Source organism: Panulirus ornatus, chromosome 40, assembly GCF_036320965.1.
Source record: "Panulirus ornatus isolate Po-2019 chromosome 40, ASM3632096v1, whole genome shotgun sequence".
Taxonomy (NCBI): Eukaryota; Metazoa; Arthropoda; class Malacostraca; order Decapoda; family Palinuridae; genus Panulirus; species Panulirus ornatus.
The window spans coordinates 16720126-16736358 of record NC_092263.1 but is presented as its reverse complement, the minus strand read 5'-3'; the positions used below and the strand labels follow the sequence as shown (position 1 = coordinate 16736358).

Below are 16233 nucleotides of genomic sequence, written 5' to 3'. Positions count from 1 at the left end.
AATTTTTACATCCTTTTCACTCTCATTTTCCCTGTTGGTTCCATATATGGTACCATTAATGAACCCTTCCTTGTCTTATAACTTATTTGCCCAGATTTATCTACACAATTCCATCAGGTTCACTTCTGCCTATTTGCATACTGTGTCTGTCTTTTTGCATCACCATTTGATCAGTTTCCGATACAATCATTTTGCTTACACTGGTATCATCACCAAAGTTCCTTACAATGGTTTTGTTAACTTAACTGTCAATGCCTGATATCATTATCACAAATGGTACTGAAGCTAACACTGTTCCCTGTGGTACCCCAGATATCCTCCTCAGACGTAACTTTGAACTTTCTGTCAGTCAGAAACTCTTTAATTCATCTTTCTATCTTAACCTTAAAGTTATGTTTAGTAAACTGCTACAGTAAAATCTTGTGGCTTACTTTATCATGTCCTCTTGCAAAGTTAACAAAAAAAAGAATCCATTCTGTTTCCTAAGATTAATCTTTCCTGTATGTCATTGTATGGAACTAATAACTGGGTCTGCAAACTTTTTCCTGGCACAAATCCATTTTGGCCTTAATATAGCTTCTCTCTTAATTACATGGTTTAATAAAAATCCTTTTATCACTCAAAGATTTTTATGACAAGTGAAGTTAAGCTAACACTCTGTAACATTTAGGTGTTCACTTCAATTGTCATTTGTGTATCAGTGTTACATACGCCAATTTATGAATGTCTGCAATTTTGTTCTCCTCTAGACTTTGCCTCAATAATAACATGGTTATGCTATTGTGGATTTTGTCTTTTTGGTACAGGACTGGGATTCTATCTGGTCCTGGAGCTGAACTTTCTTTGAGCTGATCAATTGCTCTGTTTATATCATCATACAACATTTCAATCTTTATGAATGCATTTTCATCATACTGGAAAAGCAGTTCATCTTTTAACTTTTCCAAACATTTTGAGCTGAATAGCAATTTATATTATTTAATCAACATCCTGCACATTGCCTTGAAGTCATTTTTGTATTTTTCTCCCACCTTACAGGGTCCAATATATTTTCTTGTTTTTTGCTTTATTCATGTATGTGAACAGACTTTGGATTTCTCTCCATGTTCTGCATAATATTTTCTTCATTAATTTTTTGTTTTCCTCTATGGGAGTTCGATATTTCTACATCTTCATTCACAATTTTTCAATCAATTTTATCATTACTGTTTTTCATTACTATCCTTTTTTTTCCCATGTCTTCTTTTATTCATTCACAGTTTTCTGTCCCCAGGTGTTTAACAATTTTTACTTGTTCTATTTTTCTGTGGTATTTGCTTAATAACTATTTGGTTTAATTTTTAAAGTATGGAAAGGTAGTAGCTGGTAGGCAGCCACTGACCAGGGAGGAATATTACCAGTTCTACCAGCCTAGGTATCAGGAGGGTAAGTGACAGCTACGTAGTAAGCCAGCTCTTCAGTGGTTGTCAAGTTAAACTCCTTTGACCCAAGTAGCTGTCTTGTCTTCCTATCTCACCCACATGTGGACTGCTGGGATTCTGTCCACAATCCCTCCTTGTCACACATAACACTTAACAACACTTAACACTACTCATTCTTCATAAATATACATTTATCTGCAGTGAGAGTTATGCATTAGCCTTGCCTTTGGGCAAACTAATAGGAATAACAGGTAGAAGTAGAAGGTATGACCATTAGACAAGAGCACAAGGCAGAAGTAGTAAGTAGGAACATTAGTTAGAAAAATTACGTAGATGCAGTAGTTTGGAGCATTAGATAGACACATTAGGTAATAGTTGGTGAGAACATCAGGTAGGAGCCTCTGAAAACATTGTGTTACAGTTGCCATCTGCCAGTGGCCTGTTAAGGGTTAGGCACTAAAGGCTTTAATGTTCACCAGTTATGGAGACCCTTTTGCCATGGCCACCCACTCGAGGGAACAGGCATCAGATATATAGATTAGATTGATAGATAGATAGGTATTTCTATGTTTGTCACTAAGTTATTGTTTCTAAAGATCACATTTCAATTTGTGTTCAGAATCCTTTCAATGGTGAGGTAAGGAGGCCAGTGACATGCCTGGTAGCATATGGTACGGTGTTGCTTGCTGAGAGTGTAGAGGAGTTACAGAGGGTTGTGTGCTTTATGTGTGTAAGTGTAGGCAGCTAAAGGTAAATGCCAGTACAAATAACGTAATGGAGTTTGAGTGGAAACAGAATGAAAAGATAGATTTTCTGAAGCCCTGCAGAGTCAGAGAAGAAAGTGTACTAAATGGCATTATATATATGAGAGAGAGAGAGAGAGAGAGAGAGAGAGAGAGAGAGAGAGAGAGAGAGAGAGAGAGAGAGAGAGAGAGAGAGAGAGAGAGAGAGAGAGACAGAGAGAGAGAGAGACAGAGAGAGAGAGAGAGAGAGAGAGAGAGAGAGAGAGAGAGAGAGACAGAGACAGAGAGAGAGAGAGAGAGAGAGAGAGAGAGAGAGAGAGAGAGAGAGAGAGAGAGAGAGAGAGAGATATTCAAGCACTTGGGAGCTAATTTGGTGATAAAAAAGGAGAGATAAAGGAGAGACCAGTAAAGGCTAGAAGAGTCACTGGGTCTCTTGAATAAATAATGAAGGGTAGAGTAGTAAGTATGGAAGTGAGGAAAGGATTAAGGGACAGCACTGAACTCCTGACACTGACCTATGCAACCGAAACATGGCTGTGGAATGAGTCATAGAGGTCAAGAATCCAAGCTGTGGAAAAGAGCATGCGGCATGACTAGATAGAAGGAAGAAAGAAATCAGTGGGTGTATGAGAGATTTGGTATGACAGGGAATGAATTGTGGAGTGGAAGAGTGGGGTGAAACATAATACTTTGAGATGGTTTGGGCAAGTGAAAGTTTCAGAATGCCAGACAGGGAGTTTACAAGGAAAGTGTATTATAGTACAATTAAAGGGGTTGAAATAAGAAGTGAAGTTAAGAAGGGATTGAGGAACAGCACAGTTCTCCTGACCCTGACCTACAGAGCTGAAACATGGACATGGAATGAGTCAGAGGTCAAGAATCCAGGCTGTGGAAATTAAGTATTTGCAAGGACCATATGGAATGACTAAAAGGAATGAAGAAAGAAATGAAGAGGTGTATGAGATATTTGTTATGGGAGGGAATGCAAAGGGAATATATTGTGGAGTGGTATAGTGAGTGAAATGTAATACTTTGAGGTGGTTTAGGCATATGGAAAAAAATGCAAGATGTGGAGGTTACAAGGAGAGTGTATGACAGTAAGATTAAAGGAGTTGGTGTGAGAGGGACACCACCAATAACATGGGGAAACTGAGTGGAAGAGTACTGGAGGGAGAGAATTGGTTGGAGAATTGAATGGTGTATGTGAGGGAAGCATGTGAAGAGAGGGATAAGTGGAAACCCTTTTGCCATGGCTATCCTACTGATGGGAGTTCCCAGAGGGAAAGGGCATCAGAGATACAAACAGATATTTTTCCTGTCTGATTTTTCATGATGAAAAATCACTCAACCCATTGTTGTTTCCTGTTGCTGTATCACTTTCACATTCATTCATCTCCATTTAACTGCTGAAGTGATGTATTATGATCTGAAAATCTGAATTATTAACCAAAAGCAGTCATGTCATTTGTAAAAATAAGATTTATTGGATTGTTCCCTCTTGTCAGGCTGTGGTTTACCTGCACAAAACTGAGTAAACCACATAAATCAATTAGTCTTGGGAGCAGTTCTCTTTCATCTGCTTATCCATAATTCTTCTCTATGTAATCATATCTACATCCATAATCTGCACCTCTTTCCAGCCATTTAATAGAATGAATATAAAAGTTACCTGTCTGTACTATTATTGGGATAGGATTCTCTAGTCTTTCAGAATTTCTTCAAATTGCTATATTATTCTAAAGTCATTAAATCTTGTTCTTGCTTGTGTGCATCACACTAAGTTTATCTTATTCATGGCTGGGATACTCACTATAATTAGTTCACATTTATTGTGACTCATCTTCACTACCAGTTTTCCTTCTATTGTGGAGAGAGAGAATGTGGTCAGACAATGTGTTATTAAGTAATTTATTCATGACAAATTCAGACAACTAGGGAAAAGAGGTTAGTGAATGAGGCCTTTCTTCGTCTGTTCCTGGTACTACCTTGCTGATGTGGGAAACAGCAGACACATATGGAGAAGAAAATGAGACAATCAAGGGTTAAAAAATGGTGTATGTTTACCTCTGCATCAGCTTCAGTGACATCCATGGTGCCATCTACATGCAAGGTGATATTGGTTGAAGTGCCCTGTACCACCAGTGATTCCAGCCTTACCATTCCAGCTTCAGAATGATACACACCTACCACAGAAAAGTCACCGCCAACAAAATCCCTGGTCAGTAGGTATGAACAGGGCCCAAGAAACTGGTAGTGTCGGAGGTCAAAAGTAGTTATATGTTGACCTGAAAATAAGAAAGTATTCTGTATGAGTTAATTCCGTACTCTCAAAAATTTATTTAATCAAACAACAGAAATTAAAATACAAGTACACCACCGATTTTCTGGCACTCTTGGTTCCAACGGCTTGCTGGATTAACCATTTTGCCATACCAACTGTGGTCACATAATGATAATTCATCAACACACCTCTAACCCACTAATCTTACATCTCCTTTGTGTCTAAAGTATACCATGGACAGCTAGAAATTTATATTAAAAAAATATTAAATGTGTGGTGTGAGGTGGTTTGATCGAGTAAGTAACGTAAGGGTAAGAGAGATGTGTGGAAATAAAAAGAGCATGGTTGAGAGAGCAGAAGAGGGTGTTTTGAAATGGTTTGGGCACATGGAGAGAATGAGTGAGGAAAGATTGACCAAGAGGATATATGTGTCGGAGGTGGAGGGAACGAGGAGAAGAGGGAGACCAAATTGAAGGTGGAAAGATGGAGTGAAAAAGATTTTGTGTGATCGGGGCCTGAACATGCAGGAGGGTGAAAGGAGGGCAAGGAATAGAGTGAATTGGAGCGATGTGGTATACAGGGGTTGACGTGCTGTCAGTGGATTGAATCAAGGCATGTGAAGCGTCCGGGGTAAACCATGGAAAGCTGTGTAGGTATGTATATTTGCGTGTGTGGACGTGTGTATGTACATGTGTATGGGGGGGGGTTGGGCCATTTCTTTCGTCTGTTTCCTTGCGCTACCTCGCAAACGCGGGAGACAGCGACAAAGTATAAAAAAAAAAAAAAAAAATTAAATGTAAATAAAATAAATGAAGTACATGTACAATAGTACATTAGTGAAACAAGATTACAGGTATAAATCATACAAGATTAAACAAAAATTAATTGCAAATTTATAAGAAGAATTTTGCAGTCTTCTGGTAGGCCTACAGATATGCAGTGTGCTCTGGCTTCTGGAACAAAATATTTTTTAAACCATTCTAAGAGAAGCTTGGTGGTAACCAGCCATTTTTTATTTGCATAGTATGTTACTGGGTAAATTTTAACACCTTTCAAGGCCCTGGGACATAGTAACCATATGTTCTCTCTTTCCTGTGTATAGGGGAAATGTCATATGAAACCCATTTTAAAGAATACTGGTAATAAAAAAAGTAGATAAGAATAGTTTACAAATAGTACAAACAGTATAACATTATTAGCATGTTGTACAGGTACACCACTGAATTTATGGCAATTGATGGTTCGGCATCTCCTTTGGTTCGGAAAAATTACGTGAGGGAACTTGAAATTACTGCAGCCACCAGACTAGTTTACTGGGCGGCCACAGATGACACTGTGTGTAGGGTGCGCTCATTTACATTCTTTACACTGCTCTTATTAGTGGTGATACTGCAATTCTGTGAGATTCTTAGTTTATTTTGCTGAAATTTAACCCAAGCTATGGCTTCTAAGACATATGAGAGTGTCAGTCGTGGTGTCAAACATAAACACTAGTCCATATCGCTCCAAGATAAAGTAGAAGTTGAAAAAATGGATCGTGGTGTTTCAGTGCGTAAGCTGTTTGATATTTACAATATTGGTTCATCAAGTGTTTATGATATAAAGAAGCAAAGGGAGAGAATATTGAAATTCTATGCAGACAGCGATTCCAAGAAGCAAATGACAATTAGAAAAACTATGAAAGGCAGTAAGAGTACTGAGCACGATCTAGTGATGATGGAATGGCTTCAACAGTGAAGAAGTGATGGAGTGGACTTGTCAGGTAGCATGATAATGAACTAGGCTGAGTTGTTCCATAAAGAACTTGAATTACAACATGAGCGTGACTACAGTGATGGATGGCTTCAAAGATTCAAGAAGCATCATGGAATTTCCATGAATAAAGTGTGCAGAGAAAAGCAGTCTGCAAACCACAAAGGAGCTTCTGAGTATGTGAATGAATATGTGAAACTCATAGCTGACAAGCACTTCAGTCCTGAGCAGATGTAAGTGCATTATTCTGGTGATGCACACCTAGGAAAACACTAACAGAAGACCCCACAGGATTCAAACAATCTAAGGACAGACTTACCATCTTAGGGTGCTCAAACAGCAGGTATGCACAGATGTAAACCGCTGGTGATAGGAAAAAGTAAAAGTCCCAGGGCCTTGAAAGGTTGTGAGGCGTGGGCTATAGATAGGGTTATGCGGAGGAGGGTGAATGTGTTGGAAATGAGATGTATGAGGACAATATGTGGTGTGAGGTGGTTTGATCGAGTAAGTGATAATAGGGTAAGAGAGATGTGTGGTAATAAAAAGAGTGTGGTTGAGAGAGCAGAAGAGGGTGTATTGAAATGGTTTGGTCACATGGAGAGAATGAGTGAGGAAAGATTGACAAAGAGGATACATGTGTCAGAGGTGGAGGGAACAAGAAGTGGGAGACCAAATTGGAGGTGGAAGGATGGAGTGAAAAAGATTTTGAGCAATCAGGGCCTGAACATGCAGGAGGGTGAAAGGCATGCAAGGAACAGAGTGAATTGGAACAATGTGGTATACCGGGGTTGACGTGCTGTAAATGGATTGAACCAGGGCATGTGAAACCTCTGGGGTAAACCATGGAAAGTCTTGTGGGGCTCGGACATGGAAAGGGAGCTGTGGTTTTGGTGCATTATACATGACAGCTAGAGACTGAGTGTGAACGAATGTTGCCTTTGTTGTCTTTTCCTAGTGCTGCCTCACATGTGTGCGGAGGAGGGGGGTGTCATTTCATATGTGGCAGTGCTAAGAAAAGACAACAAAGGCCACATTCGTTCACACTCAGTCTCTATACTTATCAGACTTATTCCCTTATAAATGCTACATAAGTCCCTAACACCTATTCCTTTCAATAAAGGAAAAATAATAGCTTTCACCCAATCCTCAGCCCCAACCTTCTGTTTTCATGCTAAATTACATATCAAATGTATCCACTCTTATAAATTTCTTTTGCACAATTCAGCATTTCAGGTGCCTTTCCTATCTACCTCACTATTGCCCTTTTTACTTCCCTTCTTGCTATAGGCCCCTGCATTTGTATCCACTTCCCTCCATCCTCCATATCCATGCAAGTAAAAACTGCAGCCTTACTTGGAATGGTTCATGTGAGGGAGATATTACTTTGGTTTCTCATCCCAAGAGCTGGCTGCTTGTGTGCCCCTACCACTAATTAGACCACACAATTCTTGGCAAGCTGCTGCATCATATGATCAATGTATGGCCAATGGCAACTCAAGGATGGGCTGTTTTGGTACCTGCTTCTTTCCTTACACATCGAAGCTTTGGAATATTTACCATCTCATGTGTTTCCCAATAACTATGACCAGGCACATTTCAAAGACAGGTCTTTCACTTCTAATGTTCATAAATACTTTCCCTTGTCTTTCCTTTTTCCTTTTCATAATTCTCTCTATATTTCAATCAAGGCCTAGCCTTGATGTGGACTTTTGTCCGTGACTGGAGCCTTCAACATAAAAAAAAGAAGTGGAGACTCTTAGCCACTGTCATCCCCTTGATGGGATGCAAACATATAAATCGGTGTGGTGCAAGTGACATGTGATGCCACAGAGTATCATACATACCCATAATAGTAGCTGTGCCAGGGAAAGGCAGAGAGAGAGCACCAGGCAAGTGTAGAGCCTCCCATCCACTTGTAATGCCATCCATTCCACCAGCTAATACCCTTTGAGCAGCAACTACTGGTGACTCCTGATGGGATTATTAATGAGTAATAATTTTCTTCCTTGTTTTGAGCTATTATTTAGTGGAAAATAATAAGAGTAATATATTTTCTTAAAATTGAATGTAAACACTGGAATACATATCTGAGATACAGGTATATATATAACCAGAAAGGTGTTACCACACTCAACCTGCATAAGGTTACAACAGGATTAAAAAGTCACTTCTAATAAGGATGAATCACTATCACTGGACAAAAGGACAACAATCTCCTCAACGAACTTCTCACTTGAAATGACTCCATCATTTCCCTGCTACCGATTGTATTGCAGCCTTGGGGCTGCAAGAGCACCATAAAAGGTGTCCCAGGGTTATATGATAGATGAAATATAATCTGAAAAATAAATGTAAGAAATCATCTGAATAAAATGCAAGCAGCAGTATGAAAAATAGAACTCTGCACCTTTTCCCATCCCTAAACTGTCTAACTTACATTGCTGTACTGACATACAATACAAATTCTAAACTGCTGATTCAATTCACAACTTAACATTTATATTGCATCCTTACCACACATTACCCAAATGTCTTCAGAACACATCATCAAAAGTTGACTATCCCCAAACATTCTCTAAACATCTGAAGAGCACAAAGTTTGGAACAAAATTCCACAACTTATCAAACATTACTCTCCATGTTCCATGATCAGCTTCTCCATGAAAACTGAAGAAATACTGCATGGATACCTATTAGTATGCCCCTCAAAAATTATACTTTTGATCACAAATAAGCATCTTCATTATTTCTGTTAGCTGTCCATCACATATACGACTTGCAGAATATCAGACAATCAATCTAAAGTTCTGCTTAATTTCATACCCTGATGTATCATGTAATTAGATATGCAACACCAAATCCTAATCTTGCTTCTCTCTACTTCCCACTCCCTCATTTTAACCAACATGCTGTTTCCTACTACTGTTTATTTCTCATAACACAACTGTGCCATACACATACATCTAATATCCTAGTCAATATCACTCTTTTGTACAACCTGATTCTGTACACTTAATGCCTTTTTTGAAAACTTAACATCTAATGTGGGTAAGTGTAAAAACAGCTTACATAGACTGCAAAATTTTTAAGAATGCTTTTTCCTCTCTAATACATAGTGAATTACATGAATATGGAGAACTGGAAATGGGCATGTATCAAGAAAAACATCTTGTCAAACTTTTGAGGTATATTCTAATCTCATTTTCATGTTAGTTAGATGCCTGTCCTTTACCCCTACTACCTACCTGAGTTAAGGCCATCGATATCAAGCTAAATCCCATAGCTGAAAATTCTTTAACATCTTTAGGTGTTTAAGACCATGTGCACTCTCATTAAGTGTTCCTTGTTGATACGTCTAAAGAGAGAGAAAATATCAAGACCATTCAGAGAAATAAAAACTCTAAGTGTGAGGATATATGTAAGCATAAAGCAGAAGTTGAAGACTACTATGAAAGCAACATAATTAAAACCAAAAGAACTCTCTTACAACAAACCCAGACAACATATCAAACTCACATAAAACACTTTGGCTCAACTGCAATCAAAGTACTTACAGATATCGTCAAACACTCCTGGCTACACAACAAAATCCTAAAACCCACCAACCCACCCAATTCCTCCTCTTACTGTCTTGCATCACCTATGTCTTCAGTTCCCAACCTCTTTGAAACACTGTTTCACGACATAGTCAAGCAAAATATCCCACTTTAAGTTATACAAAAGACTTTTGACCCAATCACTTCACTACTACACTACATTAGGCCTTACAAAACATATCCTACATGGCATCAACAAAGCATTCAACACTTCTTCACACAAAAGATACTTAAAAGCACCCTCCATAATAAAAAAAAGTGGATGGACATCTTCATAACTGGCAATTAAGCCAGATTCATTCACAAAGGCTTCATCCCCTGATAAACAGCTTTTCTCCAGCTCTCTTTAATCTCTTCCTACATGATCTCATCTGCAAATCACAGTAAGAAGGTCCTCTTGTATGCAGATGACCTTGCAATCACCAAAGCAACCTGACACCACAGAAGTAACAACAGAAATGGAACACTGTCTTACATGATAGGAAGAGTGGCTCACCCAGAAAAGAATGTCTGCATTTCTTACAATGCCTTCAGCCACTCTTTCAATCCCAAACAGGCACGAATCTAAAGTGTACAATCCCATCACCTTGAATGACCAATAATTCCTACTTAACAAAACACTCCCCACACCAGTGATATCAACACAAAAGCAATGTATTAACTAAATTCACTGAGAGCACTAATTGATAATAGGTTTGGACAAGAAAAAGAATACCTTTGTATCCTCAACAAACTGTTCATCCACTCCATCAATAACTACACTTCACCTGCCTGGTCATCTACCCTGTCAAAAGGCAATATAACAAGATTGCAAACCACACAGAAAAGAGCACTCTGAACAATCAATTATTTCCCAACAAGCACAAACATCATCTACCAATGGGACAAAGTTCCTCCTAATACAATTCCACTTCAATGTGCTTGGCACTCATTTCTTTGCAACATCAATGGATACTTCCCTTCCAAACCACTCTTCAACTATCCACCAACCTCAAGTAGAAATAAAAAGCCTACCCCTGCCTCACACTTAGCAACCTACACTCACAGATCCCACTACCAAGACCAAACAAAACACTGACAAAACATACACATAACTACATGATTTGACAAGCACTCAACAACTGCCCTCCCAACTCCATCTTAAATGCCATTCCACATGATATACACCCATCTGAAATCACACTACCAAGATACACATAAGTAACACTTTCCCATCTATGCTCTGGACACAACCCATCCCTACAACACTATAAACACCATTTCAATATACCTCAAGACACTTTATGCCCACCATAAGACTACCACAATGAAAGCACCAAATACTGCTCAAATGCCACACTTTCCCCATATAGACTTAATGTCACCACTTTATGATCCATGATCCTTTCCAATGGATGTCAACAGTTTCTTAAGTGCTACAAGAGTCCTATAGAAGATGGATAGGGCTCCTGGGGCAGGAAATAAGTATGGATATTCAAATTGCAGAGGTATAAGTGTGTTAAGAGTACTTGGTGAATGGTATAGGAGAGTGGTGATTGCGAGGAGGGTGGCATGCACAGAGCATCAGTCTCAGGAGTAACAAATGTGGTTTCAGGAATTACAGTAGAGGATGTGTGGATCAGGTGTTTGCTTTGAAACATGGTTGTGAGAAGTACTTTGAAAAACAACAGGATTTGTGTGTGGCACTTATGGAACTGGACTAGAGTATATGAGAGGGTTGATAAAGATGCCTTGTGGAAGGCATTATAAATATATGGTGTGGGAGGAAAGCAATTAGAAACAGTGAGGAGTTTTTATCAAAAGAGAGAGGCATGTGTTTGAATAGGAGGACAGGAGGATGAGTGCTTCTAGGTGAAGGCTGGTATACGGCAAGTAGCTTCAGATGTGACTATGGTTGTTTAATTTGTTTATGGGAGGGTTTGAGAGGAAGGTGAACATGGTGATCATGGAGGGAGGGACAAATCTGCAGTCTGTTAGGGGTAGGAGGGCCTGAGAGGTGGGTCATCAACATTTTACTGATGATGTCATGCTTCACTCTTCTTTCCTATATGATGGGCAAATCTAAGGCTTCAAGCCTTACCCTGGGATTTTGCTTGTCTTAATTCTGGTCCTAGCTTTGTTGCCCTTCTCCGGACCTTTTCTATTAGCTCTTTGTGATTCTTTAGGTGTGGCGATCAACCTTCATACGCAAATTGCAGGTTTAGTCTTATTTAGGGGTCCAAAGAGTTTGCTGAATATTTTCAGGCATGCTTCCTTTGTTCTGTCCACTGAAGGGTTATTTTCCTTACTTCTGCCTGGCGATCCAGATTCTTGATAAGATGATAAGGAAGGTGGGTTGTTCTCAGTAATGGGGTCTTTATCAAGGATGTGTGATGGCACCATGGGCACCATGGCTGTTTAATCTGTCCATGGTCAAGGTGAAGATGGAAGTGAATGTAAGGGTCTTAGAGTGAAGCATTGGTCCACAGCATGCTGGGGATGAGGGTGCATAGGAGGTTAATTATTTGCTGTGTGCAGATGACATGGTTCTGGTGACAAACTCCTTAGAGAAACTGTAAAGCTACTGAGCATTTGGGAGTGTGTCAAAGCAAAATGCTGAGAGTATGGAAACAAAAATAAGGTGCTGAGGTCAACCAAGTTCCCAGGAAGGAGGGGGGGTGAAACTGAATGGACCATAAGTTTGAAATCTAATGCAAATATGACCAGCAAAGGTCAGGTCTCAAGCCAATCGCATGAAGAGTATAGTGATGAGGGTGTGACACAGGAGATATGAAGATAACCTTTGAAGTAACCTATGTTGGCATTGTGAAGATAAGAACATACTGAAGAGGATTTAGTGAAGATGAGAGTGTGGTTGAGTTAAAGGTAGTGAAGCCAGCCTCTGACCTGACTTGTAATGGTGTGGTGAAGATAAGGGCATATTGAAATGAGGATGCTGAGAATACAGCCTTTGGCATAAACTATAAGGGTTAGGCCAAAGGCCTATGGTGTCAGGGATGTGATAAGTACAGGTGTCTAATGAAGATTAGGGTATAGTGAAGATGTGCTTTGACTTGATCTATAAGACTGTAGAGAAGACAAGGGTATCAGGAAAATGCTATGTAGTGAAGAGCAGAATGGAGTGAAGATGGCCTTTGACCTGACCTGAGAGGTTCATTCAAGGCAAAAATAGTGAATTTTGGCTAATTGAAAGTATAGTAAAGATGAGTTTGTTGATGTCACCTTAGCAGTAAACATGATGGTCAGTTATAGTGTGGTGGGAGACACATTACACTTGCCCACTCACCTGTAAAAGTGTTTCTAGTTTTTCCTTCCAACTATCAGCACATTTAACCCAAGACATAGTAAAAATACATATACCCAGATATCTTTGTCAGGGCAAATGCGTCTTCACTGTACTTTAGGACCTTTGACCCAAAAGCCCCTGAAATCCAAGAGTTTTGGAGAAAGGGACTAGTATGCAGTCTGTGGGAAGACGTGAGGGGGCCTGGGAAGTAAGTAAGTTGTTCTTTGCTAATGACACAGAACTCATGACAGATTAAGTGAGAAACTATGGGAGTTGGTGTCTAAGTCTAGGAAAGTGTGTGGAAGGAGGAAGTTGAGAGTAAATGTGAATAAAAACAAGGTAGTTAGGTTTGGAAGGGCAGAAGTACAGGTTAATTGGGGTGTAAATCTGAATGGAGAAAATCTGGAGCAAGTGAAGCATTTTAGATACCTGGGAATGGACAAGGCAGTGAATGAAATCTAAGAAGCGGAAGTGATCAATAGAGTGGGTGAGGGGTGAAGATTCTGGAAGCACTGAGGAATATGGAAAGAAAGTAAATTATCTGGAAAGCAAAAATGGGTTGTTTAGAGGAATAATAGTGCCAGTGATGTTGTATGGGTATAAGGCATGGGCTGTAGATGGAGATATGTGAAGCAGTGTGGATATGCCGGAAATGAAATGTTTCAAGACAATACGCAATGAGAGGTGGTTTGATCAAGTAAGTAATAAAAGGGTAAGAAAGAGGTGTGATATCAAGAAGATGTGGCTAAGATAACAAAGGAGGGTGTGCTGAGAGGGTTTAGACATATAGAGTGAATGAGTAAGGAGAGATTGTCAAAGAGGATGTGTGTCAGAAATGAAGGGGACAAGAAGAAAGGTGAGACTGAATTGGATATGGAAGGCTGGAATGAAAAAGATTTTGAGTGTTTGGGGTCTGAGCAAACAGGAAGGTGAAAGGAATGCATGAGACAGAGAAAACTGAAGAAATGTGCTGTCACTGAACTGAATTAGGGGATATGAGGCAGCCAGGGAAACCTTGGAAAGGTCTATGGGTCCTTGTTGTGGATGGTGGTTTCAGTGCATTACACATACCACCCAAAGAATGGACGTGAATGAAAGAGGCCTCTCTTTGCCTCTTTCTGGTGCTACTTCATTAACCTGGGAAATGGCAAACAAGCATGAAAGAAAAAAGGTTTTATAAAGATGTTTACTAGTTTGACCTCAATATCATCTGAGTAGCTAACTGAGAATTTTAGCATACTGAGCAGAGAAAGGTTGAATTTTAGCTTTATCATTCCTAAGAGAATATAATTCAGTGTATCAATATTCTTGGAACATATGTTTAAATCTCCAAGAACGAGACAAATATTGTTACATTCATAAAGGTATTAAACAACAGATACCATCTTAATGATGATGAGGTTAATGTGGGGGACTTCAGATATTATTTATGTAAAAGCTGTTTTTCAAATAAACATAGTTTCAGAAGTATAAAAAAATCCTTCTCATTTTTCTTTTTGAGTCACATTTCTTTTTTGTCAAAAATTCTTTACTATTGAAATTAATTTATCTGCTGCTTCATCCAGCCAACAAATAGTATTTCCCTTCCTTTTCTCAATGTCCAGCGCATCTGTACATAAAGAAACTTTTTCATGTCAGTATTACTTCCTTTAGCTTCAAGCTTTACTCCATTTGTCCAGGTAACCGTATTTTCTTGTGTATCAAATATATCTCTGTGATTTATGTTATCAGACTTATTATCAATTTTGAAAACTCCCCCATATCAGTTTTACTTGCTTGTACTCACCTTCTGGAATACATTAGTAAGTCTGTACCACTGTGGAGCCTCAAGAAAACTGGTCCAAGGTACAGGTAAGTGCTGATTGTAGATGATCTTGCCATACACATCTGGCTCATACACAAATGATCTGTTGATGATATTTATAATATAAGAATATCAAAAGATGTTCCTCAAATAACATTACCTATATTGCAATGTGTAACAAAAAACAATTTTATAAATGATCTTAAAAGGTCTTTCTTTCTAACCGGAGTCAGCCAGTGAAAAGGGAAAATGGGAGAGCTCTCTCCTCTTTGAGGAAAATAGGCTGTCAATATCAACCCACCGGTAATCCCATCCTCTGTTCCTAGTGGCAGTATCACCTTGCTAACTCACTTTGTCATTGTCCCTCCTTAAGAAACAGTGCATACACAAAAGCTTGAATGCCTTCAATTATGCCCTTTTTACCTGCATTTGGTATATCTTACCATTAATATCAATGTGAAATTGTTCTTTAGCTTGTTTTTACCTTGTTAGATAGATATGTTTTACTGAGATCTCATTTTATAAACATATACAATAACACAAAATATATGAACATCAAAACTCTGAGAATAACACAATTGATCACAAGATGTCTTCATAGTGCTCCTTGAGAAACCAAATTCAAATGACAGACAAAAGATTGTAAGATGAAGTAACTGTTTAAAACATGCCTGTGATACATAATGAGTACAATATACTGACTAGAAACAAGTGGTACTGAGTAAAAGGTACCAACAAGTTGTCATTGAATGAATACAACACGATTAAAACACCACCGAATTTCTGGCAACTGATGGTTCGGCACCTCCTTTAGTCTGGACAAATTTATGTGAGGGAACTTGAAATTACCGCAGCCACCAGACTAGTTTACTGGGCGGCCACAGATGGCATTGTGTGTAGGGTGTGCTTATTAACATTCTTTACACTGCACTTGCTGGTGATGATACCAAAATTCTGTGAGATTCTTAGCTTATTTTGCTTAAATCTAACCCTAGCTATGGCTTCTAAGCCATGTGAGAGTGTCAGTCATGGTGTCAAACGTAAACACAAGTCCATATTGATCCAAGATAAAGTAGAACTGTTGAAAAAAAGTTCGGTGCATAAGCTGTGTGACATCTACAGTACTGGTTCATCAACTGTTTATGATATAAAGAAGCAAAGGGAGAGAATATTGAAATTCTATGCAGACAGAGATTCCAAGAAGCAAATGATGGTTAGAAAAACTATGAAAGAAGGTAAGAGTACTGAGCATGGTCGAGTGATGATGGAATGGTTTTGACAGCGTTGGGATGATGGAGTGGACTTGTCAGGTAGCATGATAATGGATCAGGCTAAGTTGTTCCATAAAGA

General features: G+C 39.0%; 1 protein-coding gene across 1 annotated transcript in view; it reads right to left on the bottom strand.

The window, feature by feature from the left end:
* Positions 1-16233, bottom strand: part of LOC139761481 (uncharacterized) — a 248581-nt gene that overhangs the window by 36066 nt on the left and 196282 nt on the right. The window contains exons 35-37 of the mRNA XM_071685735.1: positions 14866-14986; positions 8042-8168; positions 4229-4449 (exon numbers count right to left, since the gene is read on the bottom strand). Of these exons, the coding sequence (XP_071541836.1) occupies positions 4229-4449; positions 8042-8168; positions 14866-14986 (469 nt within the window). The remainder of the gene's footprint in view (positions 1-4228; positions 4450-8041; positions 8169-14865; positions 14987-16233) is intronic.